This window comes from Pituophis catenifer, unplaced genomic scaffold, assembly GCF_029215685.1.
Source record: "Pituophis catenifer annectens isolate HBS135680 unplaced genomic scaffold, rPitCat1.0.hap2 SCAF_2, whole genome shotgun sequence".
NCBI lineage: Eukaryota > Metazoa > Chordata > Lepidosauria > Squamata > Colubridae > Pituophis > Pituophis catenifer.
This window is the reverse complement of record NW_027256882.1, coordinates 239,517,252-239,538,671: the sequence shown is the minus strand read 5'-3', so window position 1 is coordinate 239,538,671 and position 21,420 is coordinate 239,517,252. Positions and strand designations below refer to the sequence as shown.

Genomic DNA, 21,420 nt, shown 5'->3' with positions numbered 1-21,420 from the left:
TTTACTCGCTTGTACAGCCTGGTTCCTGGGGCAGCGCAGACTGGTGCTGGTCCAGGGCCCAGGGGTAGGAGAGCCCTGATATAAAACATACATCTTCCTTTAGGAAAATGCACAAATTATTGTTGAACTTTGTTACCAGACATACCATTCTTCTTTGCAACTTAGTAAGACTGCAAGCCTAAGTCAAAGGTATGCTGGTTGTAAGGAATTAAGGCGAGGACAAAATCCCCTTCTGCCATCATGTAAAACAAGTTTCCTTTTTCCTTTCCCAGAGATATATCAATTAAGGGTTCTGCTAGCATAGATATGAGCCTCCCAATCTTCTGTTGATGCTACAGTAACAGGATTGGAAAGAATGTAGCTGGGGTTTTCTTTGGTATGGTGTAGGATTTTTAACACTGAGTATGGGACAAGGACCAACTGTAAGGGAAACCATTGCCATGATTGACTTTAAGAAACTTCTCAACCCTCTAGAATATGATGCAGCCTCCCTTTTTTCTACTTGAACTATGCCTTCCCTGAAATAACTTTGCTTAGAGTACAATAAAGATTTATTTAGCTTCCTGTTGGCTTAATAAGCTCCAGGGCAGGGTAGAACAAGGCAATGAAGGGAAGGAAAAGCTTATTAAGTACAACAAAAAAGTGACTGTATAATTCACTAAAAAATAAGTTCAGAAGTATATCATAATTGTTTGTTATAACACTGAACCAAAAGGAATTGGTGGAATGCATATATAGATAAATAAACTGGGGAAAGGTGATCAAGAAAAATGCCACCAAATCTAGTGTTTGGCCTTTAACAGTCAACATTTTTATTAATTACAGGTAGTCCTCGACTTACAACAGTTCGTTTAGTAACTGTTCAAAGTTACTGAAAAAAGTGACTTATGACCGTTTTTCACACTTGCAGGATTGGAGGATCCCTACAGTTGTGTGATCAAAATTCAGACTCTTGTGAATTGAATCATACTTATGATGGCTGCAGTGTCCCAGGTTCATGTGATCACTTTTTACAACTTTCTGACAAGCAAAGTCAATGGGGAAGCCAGATTCACTTACCAACCATGTTACTAACTTAACAGTTGTAGTGATTCACTTAGGATCTATGGCAAGAAAGATGGTAAAATGAGGCAAAATTCACTTAACAAATGTCTCACTTAGCAACATAAATTTTGGGCTCAATGGTGGTTGTAAGTTGAGGACTACCTATATTTAGATGAGATAAAAACAGTTACAAAATTTGCAGACAACACAATATTGGGAGGGATAATTTAGATGGTAGAAGAAAGTAGAATTCATAACAGATTTTGAATAGAAATAGACTGAAAACAGTAGAATGAAATTTGACAGTCAACACTACAAAATTATCCATGTAAGTAACCAAAATCAAATAATAAGTACAGAACAGGTAACGGCTAGCTTTACAAAAGTTATTTTGAAAAAGATCTCAGAACAATAATTGATTATAAAAGAATATAAATCAACAGTGCACAAAAAAAAAGACAAATGCTGCTTTTGGTTATATTCAAAGAATTCTAATTTGCATCTACTTTATTCTGCATTGATAAGACTCTACATTAAAAAATCAGTTTGAACTCCATATTATTAAGGAGGATTCACATCAACTGAAACTATTTCAGAGAATGGGAATAAAAACCATCAGGAGACTATATATTAAATTCTATTAAGAGAAATGGATGGACTAGGAATGTTATGGTGCATGATACACTATTCAAGGAATGTCACTAAAAGCTAAGACCTCTTCTTTATTATCCTGGAGTATAATATGTCAAATAACAGACTTAACTTACTACATTTGAACAGAATGAAAGATTTTCTGGTAGCAAGAGAAATTCAGCACTGGAATTAATTATACAAAACCTGAGTTTTGCTCCACTGAAAGATATATTCAAGCGTAAGTAGTCGTTTCTCAGGAATTTTTTAGTTTGGATTGCCGCATGGGGCACAATACACTGAACCATAAACTAACCAAGCATGAAGAGTTCTAATTCAGTTATATCTTTACTAATATAAGCAGTCCTCAACTTAGGGCCACAATTGAGCCCACAATTTCTGTTGCTAAGCAAAACATTGCTGCAATAGTCATTAGTGTGAAAAATGATCCTAAGTTACTTTTTTCAATGGCATTTTAACTTCAGTCACTAAATGAACCATTATAAGTAGAGGATTGCCTGTATAGCACTTAGCACTTAGCCTTATATATCACTTTACAGTGCTTTACAACCCTCTCTACGTGATTTACAGAGTCAGCATATTGCCCCCAACAATTTGGATCCTCATTTTACCCACCTCGGAAGGATGGAAGGCTGAGTCAACCTCAAGTTTGGTGAGATTTCAACTGCCAAATTGCAGGTAGCCAGCAGTCAGCAGAAGTAGCCTGCAGTACTGCACTCTAACCACTGCGACACCGCAACTCATATACTGACCCATTCCAATGCTCAGATTATTGTACAACTCTATTTTATCTTGCTTAGCAGAAATACAGAGAACTGCTATCTGCCCATTCTTTGAAAAAATCTTAAATTCCCAACTGGAATAATATCAACTTCATATTACAAACTGCTATTCTAATTGCTTGCAAACAGAAGTGATATCCCACATGCATCTTATTTAGCACTTCAGCACTTAACGGGAAACATTCAGATTTTGGGTAAATTTCATTTTTATTTTGTAGTTCTTACCTCTTTCACATTGAGGGCCTGTGAATCCATATACACATGCACAACGATTGGGCCCGATGCAGCGACCTCCATTCTGGCATCCATGTTCACAGACAGCTGCGTTTTGAATAAAAATATTATATGTATATAATAAAGTGAAAATAGTCACTTGAGGACTATTAAAAAACTGGATATTCACAATAATCATTATTCCTAATTGAGAAGGCTTAGAAGAAAATGAATTAGGAAATGTACCTGTATTAATTAATTAGTTAGTGAATTCATACAATTTTAAGCCTGGGACAAGGCTTAAATTCTTTACCAAGTCTTTAATTCTTGAATATTCTCAGATTGAGAGCCATCTAGGTCTTTGGCCAGTTGTCATTCCAGAGGTAAAGTGCTACAACAGAAAAGGCATGATTCCTGGATCCCACTAGATGACACAGCTTCATTGATGAGTCCAAAATATGCTACGATACTTTGTACTTGCCCTCAACCAATACAAATGTCATTTGCAGTAGGTGTTGATAAGACTTAATTGAAAATGTAAATGGATTTTTGAGGAACACCTAAATTAAGATTCTTCCTCATGACCACATTAAAATGACTGGCAGATGTTGTCCCTATAATTTTAATGAGGGATAAATGGAAAAAAAAAAGCAACTGGTAGATTGCCCTGGCTTTCTCTCCACTCATACTAAGCATAACTTCCTGAAGGGAAAAATAATCACCAACTGCTCTCATGAACCTGAAGGATGGGTAGGTGGAAGTCAGTTGTTTTAATGACAAGTTTAGTTATATAAATTGTGCCTAAAGCTTTGGGAGAACAAAGGTCATACATGACGGTTGGAGAAATCAGAAAATATTTAAATGTTAAATAGATATTGAAAACCTATTCCAAAACATGACCACAATGTCTTTAAAACATTTAGGCAAATGGCACTACTTATTCAGAAGTGAGCTATATAATCAAAGAAAAGCAGAAGAAGACAGTTTTAAACCAAACATTAATTGTAGCAAAAAAGAAAGAAATGAATGTTATGCTACATTAAAATATTCTGCTTTCAATACTAAAATATCAAAATACAGTTTCATTGAAAATCATATTCAAATATATCACTTTTTAAATATAACATATAGAAATTACATCTGCCAAATACAATCTGAAAGGATTTTCTGTAATAATGGATTTCACACATCTGTCTGAAGTAAGAATTTCTACCATACAACGATTAAAGCACCATTTGTTATGCTTTCTATATTCCCTAAGATTTTTGACCTGGCCTCTAAGAAAACAAGCATTTATATTCAGCAGAACCCACTCCCTTCTCTTCCAGATCTAGACATCTCAGGGGACATGACATTTGTTTGCAGTGCCACAGTGTCTGGGAAAAGAAGGGAAAAAAGCATACATCCAGATAGTTAGAGGAGACAAGTAATACTCAAAGTGAGGGAACTAAGGAAAAGATTGTGTTGAAAAGATCAAAATGCGAAAAAAAGCAACGTAATTCATCTACAGTGTTGAAAAAATAATGGCAACAGCTTAAAGACTTTTCTATCATACGTTTTGAGGCTACAAAACCTTGAGATTATGTATGTCATCTGTAAAAAAGTGCTTATAAAAAGAGAGTGAAAAATTACACTGTCCATATTATACTTGGATAGTTGTGTTTATGTATTTTATTTCATATGTTTTTGTATCAGGGTAATTGCATTATTTTAATGTTTCTTTTATTTAATTGGTTATCTATTAGTAAAATAAATATATTTCATTGCTTACTGTATTATTTTGTTAGTATTTTTATATTTTATAAAAATACACTATAGAACTAGTGTATTAGTTCTATAACACACTAATCAGGCTGAAAAACTCCTGTATTGAATAGATAAAAATATAATAAATACATTTCTTCTCTTACTGGCACAATGAAGTCATTAATAACTAAGATAAAATATTGATGTCTCTTTATCTTTTAAACTCAGCGTTAATTTTACAATGTGTGGGAACAGTGGTATAACTGGATAGAACAGAGATAGATTGAAGATAGATAGTTATTAAGTACACGTAATAGATAAAATAAGAATGTAAATACGCACAATTTAATTTTTGTAAATAATGCACGAATTATTGTCACAAGAAAAACACAATTAGCTGTTGTTGAGTGAAATAATTTTTTATGTTTTTAATGTAATAAAAGTTTAATAAAGTGTTTATTAAAAAAAATAACTAAGATAAAATCTTCCAAAGCAAGGGTGAGTAAAATTAATGAATATACAGAAGTCTAAAAACATAGATTTACAAACAGTGTTAAGTATATGTAGAAACCAGTGTTAAAATGGTCAACACATATTCATTCACAGATGGTCTGGTTAATTGTGAATTTAAAAAAATACAAGTTTTGAACAGGCATCAGTTTTTTTCCAAGTATGTATATGTTAGCTTATTTAAACTTGAATAACAGAACTTGACAAATTTGTATTACTTCTATAGCAGACATATGTTGCATTCTAAGAGATTTTGAAAAAAGGCAATACTTGCCTATAAATTCAAAATTAATCCTTCATTGCAGTATGCACAATTGCTCCAATAGTCTACAAAGTATGAAAAAATGATGCATACATAATAGTTGTATTTCACTGTTACAAAACAGATACATTTATAACATGTTTATAACCTCCTTAAGAAAAAGCTAACGGTTATTTGGTTTGAGTATTTTAGGCAATTTTCCCAATTAAAGGCTCAACAGCATATGGTCAGCTATTGAAAGCATTCATTTTCTTGTGCCAAAAGAACAGATAAGTAGAAAGGGGGGGGATCATTTAAGCATGGAAAAAAAGAGTCAATAAATATGATCTCATTAAATGAATGATTACTGTTTGGTAATTACAATACAATTATTTTTTATATATACAGTAGGATAGTGAACTATGGCAGCAACTGAACAATTTATGTAACAAATAACTATATTGTCATAATCTAAAGATTATCTCTCTAAATACTTGTGAACTAAAATTCAATGATTCCAAATGGAAATTGCCACAAAATGTTACAATGTAATTTTAGCCTGACTTCATTTTAATCAGACATGCCCTTCTTCAGGATATTCCATTCTTCTGTAACACGACTATACCAAAATTTTAAAGATAAACCATGTTCATTCCTCACTGAGTTCTCTTCCCTTAAATAATCTCCTTGAACTTCACAAAGCCCCTAAGAGCTGGCTCTGCTCCCAGGCCTGGGTTAATGTGTTTTTTAATGCATATATGGGGCCCTTCTTGCATTGTATGGTTTATTGTTCTGCTTGATTTAGTCTGAGGCTGTCTTTTATGCATGTTTTTAATGTTGTGTTTTTTGAGAATTCTGTTAGCTGTCCTGTCTAATGGTATAGAACCGTGATGGCGAACCTATGGCACACGGAGCCATATCGGTGGGCACACGAGCTCAGCTCCAGCCCGCTGATTTTCAGGCCTTCTGGGTCCACCAGTCGGCAAACAGGCCATTTCCAGCCTCCGGAGGGCCTCCAGGGGAGTGGGGAAGGTCGTTTTTGCCCTCCCCCAAGCTCCTAGAAAGGCTCTGGAGTCTGGGGAGAGTGAAAAAACGGGTCTACCGGACCCACTGTGCCATCATGTGCCAAAAACGGGGGGAGCATGGGGGGGTCGCGTGCACATGTGTGTAGGGGACAGGGCGCATAGAATTATGGGTGTCAACACGCGCACGCGTGACCCCCCATGTTCCCCCCGTTTTTGGCACGCGATGGCAAAAAGGTTAGCCATCACTGGTTTAGAAGGTCATAATCAATTTGGTAAATTAAATTAACGACAATTCACAAACTTGTTAAGGCCATATCTGTGCAATTTTGGTACATTTTTTCATTTAAAAAATGGTGCTCCAACTCAAAAGAGCAAAAATAGGATATAACAGTAGGAAACAGAATGTAATGAAATGATGCACAGTTTAATCAGAACCAAGGAACTAGTTGAGAAACATAGCATGAAACAGCCAAAATAAAAAAAGTGGGAATGCAAATATTATGCCTAGGAAAAGAAAGAAGGCTGAAGAAAAAGCAACAGATATAAAAACAGGATCTTCTGAGAAAAGAAATAGATAATTGTATTTTGCTTGCATCATATATTTCTATTCTTATAACTAAGGAACAAATTACCAACAATAAACCATTAATTGGTTTTTTTTCAGAAACAAAATCAAGACTTTGATTTAAAAAACCATCTCCATCTCCCAGTCTTCCTCTTTTGCTCCATCATTTCTACAATGCTTTTCAATTTTTGTACACAGATTATTTGCCACTATTATCAGAACCTGCAAATTATTGCTTTATAACTTTAACTTGCTCTTAAAATGTGGGCTGGAAATCTGGCCTAACGGCAATTAATGACTGATCAAGAATCTGAAAGGAAACATTGAATTTATAATATAAAGAGGGAGTATAGGACTTTGAAACCATGTTCTATTTATTGAGGTAATATCTAATCATGGCTTGGCATTATCTTAGAATATACTTTATAAGTCCTGCTTACCAAATTTCATTGTAAAGAAATGTTCTAGAGTAGATTTCGTTGCTTTGCTCTACACAATCAGCTAAGCAAATACTTCAGAAAACATTGTACATTCTACAAAATTAATTGCTACCAGATTAGTACCTCCTATATTAGTTTTTGGAAACTTTTAAATTTTATATCCTTTTTGAGAAAAAAATGTCTTTTATTATTTCATTAGTTATTAATCACTAGCTGTTTCTAATTCAGTAAATGAAGAAACACTCCAATTTCCTTGTGCTTCCTTAAGTCACAGTTTGTCATTTGCAGCAGGCAGTAATTTATGAAATGTAGAGTTTTCAAACTTCCATGATACTTATTTATACATAGCTTTATATGTTCCAAAGAAATGAAAACAATCACACTTCAATTATTAGATTCATCAGCAGTACATGTAGCTATTGTAGTCATTCCTATTTCACTATACAGGTAGGTAGACATTAAATGAAGATTACATGTACAGTATGAGTGCCATAAGTTTAACATTTGGGGCATTTTAATGCAATCCACATCCCAAATCTTCTCTGAAGGAAAAGCCTGTTACATAGACTTTACAGTGCCATACTGACAAAACCAAACCATCAGGGCTTATTTCTAAGATCATTTTTCTGAAAAACACCAGAATGTGAAGCATGGCTGTAATATTTGAAGTGAATAGCAGAAATTCAGATGAAATACTTATATACATAAAACACAAAATATATAACGTTATTGTTTTTACATATAAAGTAAAGAGTCTGCTTAATTAAGAACTCCTTAAAATGTAAAAATTCATTCAAAATGTTCCTGCTTACTGCCAGCACTTTACTTCACAATTCTAACGGTGCTTGAACAAACTAATACTATTACTGCTTCTTATAAATACATATCTGTATTTTTATAATAATTACATCTGAGAGAAATATGTCTTCCCTGTAGCTACCCTATCTATATAATACATGTTTTGTTCATGACTATCCATTGAACCTAATAGGTGAAAAATGCACTCAATTCACAATTCCCATATCCTGATGAAATAGCAGCCATTCAAAAATATCAGAAGACTATGCAATACCTATGCTACATCCATGACAGGAATTATTCAAATAAATCACAGCTGCCAAATGTCTACTTACGTTGCCCACAATAATTGCCAATATATCCTTTTTGACACTGGCATTGGTCATCTAGACAGGTACCACCATTCAGACATCTGATGTTACACTGTTGTACTACAGAAAAATGCAGACAATTAGTTATGCATTAAATTGTCATTTTATTTTAGGTAGCAAAGACACAAATATTGAGAAATAATGCAATAATATAGACATAATAAATCATTAAAATACATCACGTAAAATATATAACATATATTAGCATTTTGTGCCCTAAGATTTCACTTTAAACTGATTTGAGGTTCTATTATAAGTGACTCATAGTTAGTCATTAAAACAGCAGGCTAAAAATCAGGAGACTGTGAGTTCCAGTCCTACTTTAACCATGAAAACCTGCTGGGTGACTTTGGGCCAGTCACCTCAGAGAGTTGATGTTGTGGGGGAAATAGGAGGAAGAAGGAGTATTGTCTATGTTCTCTGCCTTGAGTTATTTATAAAAACAATAGAGGCAGGATGTAAATAAATAAATGCTTCTTTATAAATGCTACTGTACATATAATTTTGAGGACTATCTATTCAGCTTTTTTGTGCATTTTTCCTATTAATGTCTCTTTCTTATTCTTCCTCAGCACACATACATTTGTCCTTAACACACACTTCCTCTATTTGTTTCTCAAATGCTGTTTCAATGTTTCATTTCTTTGCCAAAATACTAGAGTATCTGAACTCTGCATTAATAAACTCAACCCAACTATAATTTTTCTTCTATATTTAGAATATGGTTTCCTCCACTAATTCCTTTGACTACATTATCTTGATCTCTAATATTCTCTAATTTGTTCCCTATTAGTGCTTTGAAGCTTTATATTTATTACATTCATTTTATTTTCAAACTTTTATCATTCTGATTTCAATTAATTTCCACTTCGTTTAATTAACTTCACTCCAACATACATCTAAACTCATGTTATTGCTATTTTAAGTATACAAGTTACGTATTTTAGTTGTTTATCACATAACACAGTTGATATCTTATTTTTCAATCAAAAAAACAATGTGGCTCATAAAAATGATAAACTAATATAAAAATGCAGTAAAACAATGGGATATTTTTAATGATCACAAGCAAAAATGAATGGGGTCAAAACAACAGGAAGGAAAACTATATGGATGCTTTACTTCACTTTGCTTTAAGAAGGAGGAAGAGGATATAGTCCATGAGATAACTTCAAAGGGGTCTTTCATACAAACAAAACATGTGTTTGAAACTTTGCACAGCCCTACTATTTAGGTAGTTAAACATAGCAAAAAGTCAACATCATCTTGCTTGCAATGGTTCTTTGCGATCAAATATACAGATCTAGGAAGAAGCTAGGTAATCAGTGAAATTAGAATTAGAATCAGACCATGTTCATCCATATTTACATACTGTAAAGCAGATTGTTTGCTTCTGATTTAGTGTATCCACAGTTGTTTCTCAATCATGATTTAGTAATTATTGTAGTACAAACATAGCTATTTAAAATTTTCAATAAGCTAACATTATATCCTGACCCAACATGATCTGTAAACAAATCCAAATAATGTGTTAAGCTTTTTGTGCTTTTATGTACGGATAATCAATGTGCAAGTTTAGCCCTTGCTTCCAATAGGATTGCCAACAGAAGAGACACAACTGAAGGGTAGGAAAACTGTGGACACATACCCGACGTTTCAAAAGATGGTAACTGGATTTACTATTTATCTATTTTTAAACCGAATCCCAGAATAAATGCAATCTCTCTGACCTTAAACAGCAAATGCCTTTATTACGTGTAATAAAATGAAAAGGATGCTATTTAAGCCTTACTAGATTTTGGTCCACAGCTTGGCAATATCTGTCCATTGGAGCAAGTGCACATATTAGGACGAGAACAAAATCCATCACCACAACTATTTCTACAAATTGCTGTGGAAAAAACAATATATTAGATGACTTGCAATATTACATTGTTAAACAAATAATAATCATATGTTTAAGTTTCAAAATTACAGAACATAGGCATTTTCCTTAATTATAGTAGGATTTTTTTATTATTTTGCTTTCATTTATAATTTCTTTATTGCTCCAACAAACAGAATGAAAATAATAGTCTTCATTCAATATCTTTACAATGTTCAATGTGGGACAAAGCACACAAAATTCTACTTCATGCAAATTATATATAGGTAATACAAAGTCGATATAGAAATCAGAATCATCCAGATCATCTATATGGATAAAAAAAGGCTATCAAGTTTTTACTGTCAAGACAATTTATGAGTGAGAGATATGGGGAGGAATGTAGGGCAGGAATATCTACAAATAAGCCTACCCTAAGCTGCTACTGTAATCAATGAGAGGCAATGGAAGTTTCCCATTGAACACCTTCAGGAGAAAAAGATTTCTAACAGAAGTGGGATATGAAAGGTGGAAATCAACTGAAATCAGTTCGCATTTATCTGAATTCAAGTTCTGTTTCTCCACACAAGCTCATAATTGCTAATTTGACAGATTTATTGATAGATTCTTGCATTTAGCATCACATCTGTATTAGCCTTGCAGGACTAAACTATTGCTTTCCAGCTGATATATTTAAAAAAAACAACCTTCAGTAATGTTATTTTCCTAACTAAAGCATGTGTTTTTGAGATATGCTAGGTTTAGACATTGTTTAAATGCACTAATTGCAAATTCATTTCTAGCTTCACTTCAAAGAACAATATATTTTTCTTAGTTAACAGGCTGTACTTACAAAAATACCAAAATGAGATTTTAATTCTGCTTTAACTGCCCCTTTGCAAATTATAAACTACCAGAGCTAAGGTGATATATAAATGAACACATACTACAGATACATCCTTTCTTTTACAGCTGATTTCTTTATTTCTTCAAAAGAAATTTATTAGTTCAAAGAGGTTTATTTCAAAATACCCCTATGACAGGAATATTTTAATTAAATGCTATAGACAATGAGAGCCACATTAAGAGAGTAATGACATCCAGCAAGTTGGCAAGGCTGGTATTTTGGTGGAAAGAAATTATGGACATTTGTGAAAAGGTTGTTCTTCAAATCTATTTTGAGAGCCAGGCTGATGTAACAATTAAAATGCCAGGTTAGAAACCAGCAGACCATGAGTTCTAATCCCTGCTTCTAGACAAAGCCAGCTGGGTGACCTTGGGCCAGTCACTCTCTCTCAGCCTTAGGAAGAAGGCAATGGCAAGCCACATAAAAAAAAAAAAAAGATTAGTCCAGGTAGTTGCCAGGAATCAATACTGATTTGAAAGCACATGAAAGAAAAAAAAAACTATCATAAAATTCCACTTTTGTTGTTGTGGTGGTCCTATGCTAAAAAACATAGACCCAATTTCTGATGAGGCAGAGCCTGAAAAAAGAAAAAAAATGTAGAATATATATTGCAAGCCCTTGTGTAAATCACATTAGCTTCAATTGACAAATTATAATTTAACATTAAAAAATAAGGAAACCAGAAAAAGGAATGTATTGTCTAAATATATCCAATGTGTATATAACTAACTGATGGTCTTTATTAACAATGATTTATCTATATTCCAAGGATAGTCTACAGATGAATTGTTCACCATGGATTACAAAATATGCTGTGCTTCCTTGTTGTTTGTAAATTGTTATCACGTTTTGGTATTTTGATACGTGCAGTTATATAACTGCTGTGAAAGCTTGAGATAAATCTCAATTTATCATCCCAGATATTTTGAATATTATTTAATATCATTATAGGTATTCTCTGATTTATGAGCACAATTGGGACAAAAATTTTAGTCATTAAAAGTCATTAAAAGAGTACCATGTGATCAGGCCCAACTTTATGACTTTTACCACAGTTATTAAATGAATAACATGCTTGTGAAGTGATCCACACAGTTTGGCTTCCCCAATTGACTTTGATTGTCATAAGCTGACAGAGAAAGTCACAAATCGTGATCACATTACCACAAGATGATGCAACAGCCATAAATGTGAGTTGGTTGCCAAGTGCTCTAATTGTGATAATGTAACCGCAAGCGAGATACAACAGTTGTAACTTTAAAAACTTTATTACAAAAGTCATTTTTCTAGTCCATCATAATTTTGAACCATTTTTAAATGAACAATTATAAGTGTAATCGGTAAGTGTGATCTATAATCTTAAAATCTGATTAATATTTAACATCAGAAAAGTATTATGATAAACAAAAAAAGTGAAATATATGAGGTAGGCCAGAATGATATCCATTTCTTTCCATAACAGTTGCCTAATTGCATGGAATATCAAAATGTGAGATATAATAAATTTGCATGATTATGCCTACAAAAGGTATAATCCTAGGGTTTCTCAAGAGTTGTTGGAAATATTTACACTGAGGATCATTATTGCATCTTGGTAAAAGAAATAAGTGTCTAGGAAGATCAAAGTTATAATCCACCCTCATTAATTTATTTGAAGCCATGTCTCATCCCTCTGCCAACTAATCCAGGGGTGTCCAACTCACGGCGTCATGTTATCATCACTGACATATCGTGACTTTTCCCCCTTCACCGGGGTGGGCATGGCCAGTGTGTGACGCATCTGGTTCATGGGCCACGAGTTTGACACCCCTGAACTAATCTCACAAGATTGCTCTTTCAAAGATAAAATTAGAGAACTAAATGCAATGGGCTTCTGGAAAAAAGGCGAGCTTATAGATTTTATTTATTTATTTATCACATTAAAAGGGCCCATCTCCCTCACACTCTGGGTAGTGTCAGAGGGATTCTGGGCAATAATGAATGAATGATTTGAATCTGTTTCTGTACCTGGAATATAATGTTCACATATGTACATATGCTCATAGATAGTTTTCTTGAAACCATCAGGTTCCATCTCCCTCATTTTTCTATTTTTATTTTATTAACCGGAAGGCTCCAGTGCATCCTTTATCTCAACTTTGGGTGGCATAAGTATTGTTAGAAAATAAACTCTGGATAATTGGTGTTCAACACTTTCTTCTGAATGTCTACAGAGATTCTCAGTCATCCAGGTCATGGTTGACCCAAAAGTTAGCATTTCGCTTCTCATCCAAGGAGGTTCGTGGATGAGAAGTGAAATGTCTTCAAAGAAAAAACAAAAAAAGTCCAGTTGCCTCTTGAAAAAGCACCTTTAGGACACTTTTTTTAAAAGTATACCCAGATGCTTGAAGGGGAGAGTACTTTTAGTAGATTAGAGGCTGTTATATGGCATTGCACTGAGCTGTATGTTTTTTCTTTCCTGGTGATGGATCTTTTTTATTGACATTGTAAGGCTCTTTGAGGTTTATGCATCACTGTACATGTGTGATTGTTAGCTATTTGATTTAGGGTAGTATTAGGATTGTTGTTAGATATTGACAGTTGCATAGTTTTCTATCTGGTCGGTTGTTTGAGCGGGAAGAATACTCAGACATGATTGGCTGAGCCCTCTGGCAGCTCCCTATATAAGGGCGAACTGTCAGAGAGGCTGGCTGCTGGATTGTACATAGTTACTCAATAAAGAGCTGTTGTCTGAAGCCTGTCTCCAGTCTCCTCATTCTCCCAACTTAACACGAGGATGGGATTCGGAGAGGAGAACTGAAGCAAAAAGAGCTGATAACGAACATTCAGCCAGGTGGATGTCGTGGAACAGCGGCCATTTTGTGCGTGAAATTCGAACGGAAAAAGAGTGGCAATGATGTCTGCATTCCACCTGCCTACGCCCTTTGATCCAGCAAAAGAAAATTGGGATACTTACATGACCCGATTCGAGTGTTTCATGGAAACAAATGATCTTCTGGGGTTGTCAGACAACCGGAAAAAGAGCACTATTTCTCAGCCATTGTGGCCATGAGATATTCAACATGGCAGAGTCCCTGTCAGATCCAACCCTGGTACAATCGGTACCATGGCAAGTTCTTCAGAACGCGCTAAAGACACACTACACTCCGGCCCCATCAAAGATAGTACGTCGTTACAAATTTCGGCATCGAATGCAGAAAAACGGCGAGTCTATCAACCAATACATGGCAGTGCTGCGAAAGGTCGCTGCCCACTGTGAATTCAGAAACTTGAATGATATATTGCTGGACCAGCTCATCTGTGGGGTACAAGACCTCCGTTTACAATGGAGACTGCTGGCCAAGACGAATTTGACATTGCAGGACGCCTTGGACGAGGCAAGGGCCTCCAAATCCTCTAACAGAGTGGTCGAATCGCTCCAGAAACTTGCCACAGCCCCTGCGGCGGTGAAACCCACAGTCACGGTGCATAAGGGGGACTACCAAGACAACGAAAGCAAGGACGAGGTCTACCAGACTGACAGAAGAAGGGTCCCGGAGCAAGACAGCAAAAAGCCATTTTGTGCCAGCTGCGGGGGTCAGCACCCACGATCCTCCTGCTGATACCAAGATGTCATCTGCAGAAGGTGTGAACGGAAAGGGCACTTGGCTAGAGTCTGCCAGGCACCCCTGCTCAGCAGCCGCTGGGGCACCCCAGAGACTGCCCTGCCAGAGGTGCTGAAACCGTATAAATGGGACTCGTGGAAGCCTAAGCGGGCAAATAACAAGACAAGAGTTCCAGACACCAACCAAACAAGAATCGGCCAAGCCAGCGCACCATCTCAAAAGAAGCTAAACATATCAATATAAATTGAAGGGTCACCATGCAAGATGGAGATAGACACAGGGTCCTCATTGACCATCATATCATGACAGGCATTGAAAAAGGCGGTACCTAGGTTCCAGAAACAGCAGCTGACCCAGCAAAATTTAAAACTGAGCGAATACCAAGGAAACTGGATTCCGATTTAGGGGATGGCCTAAAGGCCTAGTAGTGCAGAATTTGCACCATTTACTGTTAAGCAGCATGAACTATCTGCTCAAGAGGGGTGTTTGCTGTGGGGTGATCATGTAATCATACCCCCCCATTTGCGGAATTCTATCCTGAGGGAATTACATGAGGGCCATCCAGGGATTGTCCGGATGAAAGCCCTAGCATGAAGCTTTGTATGGTGGCCCAAAATGGACCAGGAGAGACAGGAGTGGGTAGCTACATGCTAACCATGCCAAGAGTTACAGACAGCACCCCCAAAGGCACCTGCCTTGGAGTGGGAATGACCCCGATCCCCTTGGTCTAGAATTCACATCGACTTCACAGGGCCATTTCATGGCCAAACATTTCTCGTCATTATAGATGCCTATTGTAAATGGCTAGAAATTATTTTAATGGGCACAACCACTACAAAGGCCGTGATTAAATGCTCTGGAAACTATTTGCCACCCATGGCCTCCCTGACATAGTTGTTTCGGATAACGGCATGCAATTCACTGCCACCCAGTTCAAGAGGTTCTTGGCAGACCAGGGCATACGACATGCCCTCTCGGCACCCTTTCATCTTCCCAGTAATGGTATGACTGAAAGGATGGAAACATCTGCCAAGGAGGCATTAGGGAGACTAGGGCCAAGTGATTGGCAAGGCATGGTGGACAAATTCCTTCTGTACTAACAGGGCTGCCAGCTCTGATCAGTACTGGACCAGCTTCACCCACACTATGGCCCTGACATAACAAAAGAGCCAACCATCCACACCAGGTCCTCTAGCATTGGGGACCTGGTGTTCACAAAAAACTTTGCTGAGGGTTCCCTATGGCTACCAGGGAAAATAGAACAAATAATGGGCCCTAAATCTTATGTCGTGAGGTTAGACGATGGGGGCTATGGAGGTGGCACATAGATCAAATCCGCAGCCGCCTCTGTCCTACCACTAACGATCTTGAGAACGCCGAACTAAAATATACTCCCTCCTTAGCAGACTCAAGCCCGATGGAAACAGAGTACGCACCTAAAGAACCGGGAATCCAGCGCAGCGAACCGGTTCCAGTCGAAACCAAGGCCCTGCCCGAAAACTTCCAGGAGTTTCCACAGGCAGACTAAGAGGCAGCAGCAGGCACTACCTCTCAGGCCGCTGCCACCACACTTACTGAGCTGCGCAAGTCCAAAAGAACCTGTAAATGCCCCACCTACTTGCGTGACTACGTATGTAGATTGGATTGTTCCAACTAAGAAAGGAGGGATGTTAGATATTGACAGTTGCATAGTTTTCTATCTGGTCCGTTGCTTGAGCAGGAAGAATACTCAAACATGATTGGCTGAGCCCTCTAGCAGCTCCCTATATAAGGGTGAACTGTCAGAGAGGCTGGTTGTTGGATTGTACATAGTTACTGAATAAAGAGCTGTTGTCTGAAGCCTGTCTCCAGTCTTCTCATTCTCCCAACTTAACAATTGTGGTAGTATATGAGCTTATTTATTTATTTATTTATTTATTTATTTATTTATTTATTTATTTATTTAATTATATTTCTATACCGCCCTTCTCCTGCGGGACTCAGGGCGGTGTACAGCCAGGATAAAACATAGCATATAAAATTTAAAAACATTTTAAAAAACAATTAAATAATTTTGGCCCGAATTTAAAACAATCCAATTAAAACCGAAATTCGATTAAAAACTAAGAGGATGGGATCAAGCCAGCCCAGCTAGATGGAACAAGTGTGTCTTCAGGGCCCGACGAAAAGTCCGGAGGTCTGATATCGTGCGTATCTCAGGGGGCAGGTCATTCCAGAGGGCAGGCGCTGCCACAGAGAAGGCTCTCCCCCTGGGGGTCGCCAGCCGGCACTGCCTGGCCAACGGCACCCTGAGGAGCTTAGTATGTATGTATGTATTTATTTATTTATTTATTTATTTATTATTTATTGGTTCGATTTATATGCCGCCCTTCTCCGGAGACTCAGGGCAGCTTACAATGCGGTAAGCAATTTACTTCATGAATTGTTATTATATTGGGTGGAATAACTGGTAGGCCTCTCTGATAACCACAACAATGAACCATAAAAGCAAGCTAATTATACAATGTGTTAATTGGGTAGCACACAAATGCCTTTGGGATTTTTATTTGTCAACTAGAAACCAGCATCATATAAAGAAGATTAATCCTCTCAAATTCTACATTTCTGAAAATTCACCTTTGTGTATGTATGCACACATGGAGGTAAGATGTTTCACTGGAACCAAAGGAATCTTTGATTTTAATCTTCATGTATTTGAGGTAAAGGTAAAGGCTGTGGGAAAAACTTCCCCCACCCATGCAGTGGCCTTGATCTAAGTCAATCCATTGTGTTTATTTTTTTTTTAAAAAAAAGGAGAGCAACCACATATTCATAATTTAATATACTCCATTGTTTGTTCCTCAGGCATAAGCCCTATTGTATTTAATAAGAATTACTTGTAAATAAACATACATAGGATTTCACTAATAAAATTCAATTTATCCCAAAATAGATATAATTTATATATAATCTACAGTTAGTAGATAAACAGAAAAACCAGAAGAGATCAAAAATATTCTGCTCAATACTTTTTATCATTTTTCAAATGTTCTACAGTTGAAAGCTGATCTCAACCACAGATTGTAGAGATCTAGCTTGGTGAATCCCAGGCATAGTACAACTAAATTCCATTTTGCCAAGACAAATCAGTAGTCACATAATATTGGCCAAACAAGACTGTTAAGTTATGAAAATATGCTTATCACATCTAATGTAAATCTATTGTAACTAAAGTACAATAAAAAAATAAATATCTGAAACAATTCTTATCATTTATGTACTATATTATTTATGAATTTCATATGAGTTTTTTATCAAATTATTTTTGAACTTTAGTATATATTGCCAGTACTTTTGTTTTAAAAAACTGTTAAGCAATTGCTATTTCTTAAATTCAAAGTTGAAGCCTAAATTTAGCAATTAATCTACCATAGTGTAAATTCATATTTTTGTTTAAATGTAAGTATCTACTAAAAATCAATATTACAAACTCTGAAGCCAAAACACTTACGAACAATACACTGATTTCCCCCAGGGAGTGTTTTCCATCCAGGGCAACAGTAGGAGTGGAATCTGGAGCCACACACATTTGGTCTGTTGCATGCAAACAAATACATACAGAAAAACACAGGTCATTTGGACCAGCCATTCAAATATTTGCTCCACAGAATAAAAAAAAATATTGGCTACAGCAATGACAGACAAATTCAGACAGGTTTTATATTTCTAAAAAAAGTTTCCTACAAATTCTTTTAAAAATTAATAACCTGCTTCTTAGAAAAAAAAGGGGGAGACAAGCAATATGCTTTCCATTTTAAACCATTCTGTGAATGGATCAAATTCATGCATACTTATTAAGAGTGAAACATCAAAGACATTTGACAAAACATTTCTATCTTAAGAGAAATGTCTATCAAACTGGTATGCAAGTAAGCAAAGACTTAAAATGGAAAGGATTTGTGACATATTTTATATATTGGCACTTTTAAATTTCTCCCCTTAAATTTGAAAAAGCATGTATCTTTATCAGCTTTTAACTGAAATGATTCTTCAACTTTACTATAAAACCCTTTAAAACTTGATAATGTCTGCTACATTTGGTACTCTTGTTGGTATCACATTATATATGTTTAGTTTTTAAAAAGCCAGTTGTTTTTTTCAACTAGCTTTTAGAAAAGTAACTGATGATGTTACCTAGTTTGGTTAATGAAACATCTGCAAGAAAACAACTAAACTCAGAAAGCACCAAGGACCCCTCGGTTGTAGACTAAAAGTTTAAAAAGGGAATATATTAAGATATGATGCATTTTACCTGAGAAAACAAGTAAAATAAAGAAGTGGATGTTGTAACACAATTAAAATGAACACAATAAGCAAATAGGAATAAAGGAAAGGAAATTATATATGGAACTTCCAATTTAAACTTGTGAGCAAGCTTTCTACTTAAGTACTTTTAAAACAAGGAATTGTGCTTATTGTATGTAATTCTATGGGACAGTGAAATAAGAAAGAGAAAATAATTATTTTTAATCCTGTAGGATTCTGTCATGAAATCACTCAAATACTGAGTGAAGTATGGCAAATGTTATGGCAATACTTATTTAAAACCTAAGTACAATCCAATTTTGGACATACAGATTTGTTAGAGAAGCAAGGTGGAAGTGTGTTTTAAACAATGTGGTTTTGCCCCAGAATTGATGCCACCTGTGGGTAAATGAGTTGTTTGGACACAGGTTGCTGAGGTAGTTAGGTACATAGACATTCCTGTATCATGTAGGCCTAGCCATGATCTTGAGAAGGTTAATAATCAAATCAAAGAAAGACAATGGGTTTAGAAGTAAAAACATAATTTGGCAGAAATGTGACATCAAAACAGGCTTATGGACTAGTGTGTAACTACTGGTAGATTTCAAGACTGCTTTAGTCTTTAAGGACACAGAATAAAATAGTATGCTGTGTCTTTAAAGACTACAATCTTGAATTTTAGCCAATGAGGATATACCTGAAACACAGACTTGATCACAGGCTTACATGGCTAAAGAATGAATATGGTCATTGTATTTCAAGCAGGTGAATTACCTGCCTAAAGCTATGGAAAGTTGAAGAAAAGTTTTAGAAAAGTGGAAATAGATGAAGGCCAAAGTGTCTGTCTATACTGTCTATACCTCCTTTTTTAAAGAAGGAACAAAATTAGTACCTGTACTATCTTGATATTGTGGAATAAGGCTTAAAGGTGGAAGATGGCTAGTTACAGGTATTACAGAAGCAGAAAAATGACAGCATCATTTCATCTCTGAGTTACCTTCAGATATTAATATTAAGGCTTGTACAGTTCATATCTAAGCTTAAAAGATGTGGTCAACTACATAATTGCTGTTGTGTAATTATATACATGTGGCCTATTTTTCCCCAAACAGCAGCTGAGGAAGAAAACCTGTGGCTGAATTGTACCACTTCAGACAACCCTTTCAGAGATGGAGGGTCACATTAAGTGGAAGGGGGAGAGCAGAGCCAAGACATTCCTGCGCATAGCAGCAGAGCCAAGAAGGGTAGGTAGACTACAGTCCTAGTCCCCTCCTTATCTTTGATCAGGGATTAGTCGATTTAATCCCTGGGAAGGCACATTTCAGCATGCCACCCCCCTACCTGCCGTCTGTAGTGATCCCATCCAAGCGCAGGTTTATACTACCTTCCGCTGCTGTCTGCAGGAAACAGGCCTACCTGTGCCGGACGTGGGTGCGAGCAAAGGTTGCTTTCCTACCCCCTGAGCATGTCCTGTTGGCCTCTCCTGCGGACGCGGTTGGCGGCGGCGGCGGCGGACGCTGTGCCTCCTTCCAGGCTCCCCATGATAGAGTAGCGGCTAGTATCCGCACCCTCCGCCGGACGACCCTGCCGCTGCTGCCCAGCGGATCCATGCGCCCAGAACGCCACACACCCCAGCCAAAGGAAATAAGGCTGCAGGCAAAGCGCCCGCCGTCTCCCCATCGCGGACGGCAGGAATTCCTGAGGTGTCGGCACCGAGTCCGACTTGTTCCTAAGGGAGCGCCCGCTGCTGCTCCTCTCTCGCCCGCTGCCCTCCTCGGCGAAGCGAGCGTCGCTCCTGCTGCTGGCCCTCCGCCCCCTCAGCGAGACGCCTTGCGGGTCGTGGCGGTCAAGGGGACTGCTGCTCGCCTTCCACGGTGCATCTTTCTCACTCCCCCCTTCCCCCTTTTTCCTCCTGAGCAACTGGAAAGCGCGCAAATTTCAACCCCCCACCAAAATAATAATAATAATAATAATTGGTCAGAGCGAAAAGTGAGGCTTCCAGTTTCTTTTGGGGGAACCGGGGGGGGGCGAAAAAAAGGAAAAGGCAGGAGGGCGGGAAACGTTTTCTGAACCAGTCGTTTTACACTAACTGAAAAGAATCCTCAGTGAGCCAAAACTACTCTTTGCAAAGGAAAGAAAGAAAAAATAAAGAGAATTGTCCTCCTCAAAAATAAAACATTCAAGTTACTAATAACCACAGCGGACACGAGCCAACTTCACCCGGACGGCGAACCCAGGGACAAAAAATTAATAGTAATAATTCAGGAACTCCTTGCTACGCTGCTGCCGCCCGAGGAGCGAGGAAAGGCGGCGATCCGGTGTACGGAAAGAAGAATGAGGGGAGGAGGAAAGCGCGGCTCGGCGAGGGAGGAAA

At 36.9% G+C, this 21,420-nt stretch overlaps 1 protein-coding gene across 2 annotated transcripts in view; it reads right to left on the bottom strand.

Moving 5' to 3' along the window:
• Positions 1 to 20,726, bottom strand: part of FBN2 (fibrillin 2) — a 115,636-nt gene extending 94,910 nt beyond the window's left edge. For both annotated transcript variants that reach the window (XM_070935681.1, XM_070935682.1), the window contains exons 1-5: positions 20,503 to 20,726; positions 18,253 to 18,335; positions 10,179 to 10,277; positions 8,351 to 8,446; positions 2,703 to 2,798 (exon numbers count right to left, since the gene is read on the bottom strand). In XM_070935681.1, the coding sequence (XP_070791782.1) occupies positions 2,703 to 2,798; positions 8,351 to 8,446; positions 10,179 to 10,277; positions 18,253 to 18,335; positions 20,503 to 20,726 (598 nt within the window). The remainder of the gene's footprint in view (positions 1 to 2,702; positions 2,799 to 8,350; positions 8,447 to 10,178; positions 10,278 to 18,252; positions 18,336 to 20,502) is intronic.
• Between the last annotated feature and the right edge of the window lie 694 nt (positions 20,727 to 21,420).